The sequence below is a fragment of the Poecilia latipinna genome, unplaced genomic scaffold, assembly GCF_001443285.1.
Source record: "Poecilia latipinna isolate Pla-1442-1.1 unplaced genomic scaffold, P_latipinna-1.0 Scaffold5432, whole genome shotgun sequence".
Taxonomy (NCBI): Eukaryota; Metazoa; Chordata; class Actinopteri; order Cyprinodontiformes; family Poeciliidae; genus Poecilia; species Poecilia latipinna.
Window position 1 is genome coordinate 7,215 of NW_015118048.1, and position 2,730 is coordinate 9,944.

General features: G+C 34.0%; 1 protein-coding gene across 1 annotated transcript in view; it reads right to left on the reverse strand.

Annotated features, from left to right (window-relative positions):
* Window positions 1-420: 420 nt before the first annotated feature.
* The window catches only part of txnipa (thioredoxin interacting protein a), a 6,783-nt gene continuing 4,473 nt past the window's right edge, over window positions 421-2,730 (reverse strand). Inside the window, exon 5 of the mRNA XM_015026845.1 lies at window positions 421-1,395. Within this exon, the coding sequence (XP_014882331.1) occupies window positions 1,348-1,395 (48 nt within the window). The 3' untranslated portion in view covers window positions 421-1,347. The remainder of the gene's footprint in view (window positions 1,396-2,730) is intronic.

The following is a 2,730-nucleotide window of genomic DNA, read 5'->3' on the forward strand; positions in this document are numbered from 1 at the left end:
TACATGATGTAATATTTAACCATTCATGCTCACACACATGGTGATAGTGGCAGTCTGACAGAAGCCAGGCTGCCAATGCACTGATGCCACTGAACTTAAAATGTGCTTTAAATGAACAGACAACAGTCATGATAAATATTAAATTATAATGGTTGCACGAGTAGTGTGTGATCAACTCACAGCAATGAGGGAAACTTTCATATCACATCATCATATTTTTTTCTTCAGTCAAAGTGCAAGATTAATTGCTACCAGTGGCTTGTCATCCACATATTATGAGGATACTCAGATAATGAGTCACAACATTTCACTTCCCTTTGGGATAAGTTTAGTATTTTTTAATTTGAATTGAATTTAGTGTCATTATGCATCTTGAACAACTCTTCTAAGGTGAAACTGAAACAAACACTTTCAGACATGTTGAAGAGCAGAAATTATGCCTCATTTTAGACATTTCTTTATTCAAAAAATGACCCATAGGGTTCCATACAAAAATAACTCAGAAAGCATTGCAAATATACAGTATTTCACAACAAACTCATTTTGGGCCCTGAAAGTTCAAAAATTAAAGAATCAGAACAAAGTAGACGTTACTGTGAAATGCCTTCTTAGACAACTGCAAATTACATACAAAGCTTGTGTCCACATAAGGTGCTTTTACAAGAAAACAATCTGGGCCAGTTGCCACTTGAATGAATTTTGGCACTTGCAGTGTTAAATGGGAGTCAAATATACAGACATTTTTAACAAAGTGGATTTTTATCCCCAGGAAATATTTTGCTTTTACATCAAAAACCAACAAGCATCAAACAAGATTAAGTCAAGAGTTGTGGTATAAAATGTGGCTTAAGTGGATGCTCAAAACACTGGCATACATGGAAAAAAGAATGCTGTTTATGGTTCTTTTATGCCTGTTAAAAATTTGTTCCCAACAAATTCTTTACAGTACTGCAACACTAACAAAATAGTGAGCCTTCCTCTAAATTCTCTTAAAAATCCAAGATTTGATTGGAATGACAGAGATTCATAATTAAAAGAAAACAAGTTATAGCAGGCTGGGGTCTGACACATCTGATGCTCGAGCCCCACAGTCTTAAGAAGGAAGAGCTTACTCAGAAATGTAATGTGCCACAGAATCTATGACATCAGGCCATATGCCCAACAAGCACCAGAAGGAAGACTTTGGATCAATATAGGTGATGAAGCACGGTGATAAGCAAAATCTTTCTCTTTATCTTTATATCCCACCATCCCATTTCATATGGTGTGGGCAACTCAACTCTTAGTGCCTTTGAAGAACAGTCAGTGAGTGCTTGAATATATCTCCAGGATCCCCACTGATGAGCTTCAGCAGACAGGAAGCATGACTGAATTACCATTGTACTCCTCCTCTGTCTGGAAAAATAAGAAATAAGCACAGTTTAGTTCTGGTTTAACTGTGTCTAACCTCAAAGTGCAAAGCCTGAAATTCACTTTTTTAAAAAGGGGTGAATACACCTATAAATTAAGGAGCACTTTGATTTAAAAGGATATTCTCTTGAAAAAGAGAATATCCATTTTTAAAAGTGAATTGGGGAAGTATTGGGGGGATTTATACTTTTTAGGAGGTAGGTCTAATACACAGTTCTAATTTGTCTCTTTTTTCCTTCCTGGTCGTTATTTACTCTTTTGGTTTTCTCTCCTTCACCGCTTCTACTTCAAAACAAATGGAATTAAGGAAATACATATTTGTAAGCATGGAAAACTATTCAAAGAAAAATTGGTACAACTTGTGAGATTAAATGTGGATGTTGTCTTTTGTTTAACACATTAGTTACTGTTCCTTTCTTGCCTATTGCTTATCACAGCTGCACCTGAGGAACTATTACATTACTATAATTTGTTGTCTCTTTTCCCAGTTTTTGGACTGCATCTTTTTTGTGAATCCTTTTTTTCTTGCATCCACCTTTTCCTTCTCCCCTTTTTCTTCTCTTTTCAGAATAATAAAAAGTAACCAATTTTTAGTATGCCTTTGGACGACATTTCCTGAGAAAACTGCAATAAAATTAGAAGTAAATGAATTGATAAAGTAATTAAGGTGGCAAAAAGAACACTCCACAAGTAAGAATAAGATCTTTTCCAACTTAAATCTTTGGGGGAAAAAATGAGAATAAATAGAAACATTTTATTAAATAATTACGAAATATAAAAAAATATAAACTGAAATTAATTAATAGCAACATAAATATAATTAGAAATTAGTGATAATGTAAATTAATACTGTTAATACTGTTGAAAATGATAAAGAATTTCCACTTTATGTCAAGATGTATAAATCAAATAAGTTGGGAAAGTTCTCTTTAATTTTTGGGACAAAGATTAAGATGAACTACTTAGTCAAGCCAGTGATTTATTTCTATTTTTACTGCTAATTTTGGCAGGATCATTCATCCAAATGTTCATCAAGTTAACATTTTTTTGGCTAGTTTTTGCAAATGGAGATTCAACACTGCTGCAACATTTTAGCATTGTTGCTTTAGCTACATACGGATATAACGGATATGATATCCGTTAGCCTGAGCCAATAAGCCTGAGTCAGGCTAACATGGGCCTCCTTGGAGGAAATTACAATTTCCATAATATAAAAACTAGATTTGAGGAATCTACTATATAATGTGCAATACCAAAAGTCCTGCAGTGAATATCAGGCATCGATGTCTAATGATGTCACTAAGCGAACCAACTTGTCTT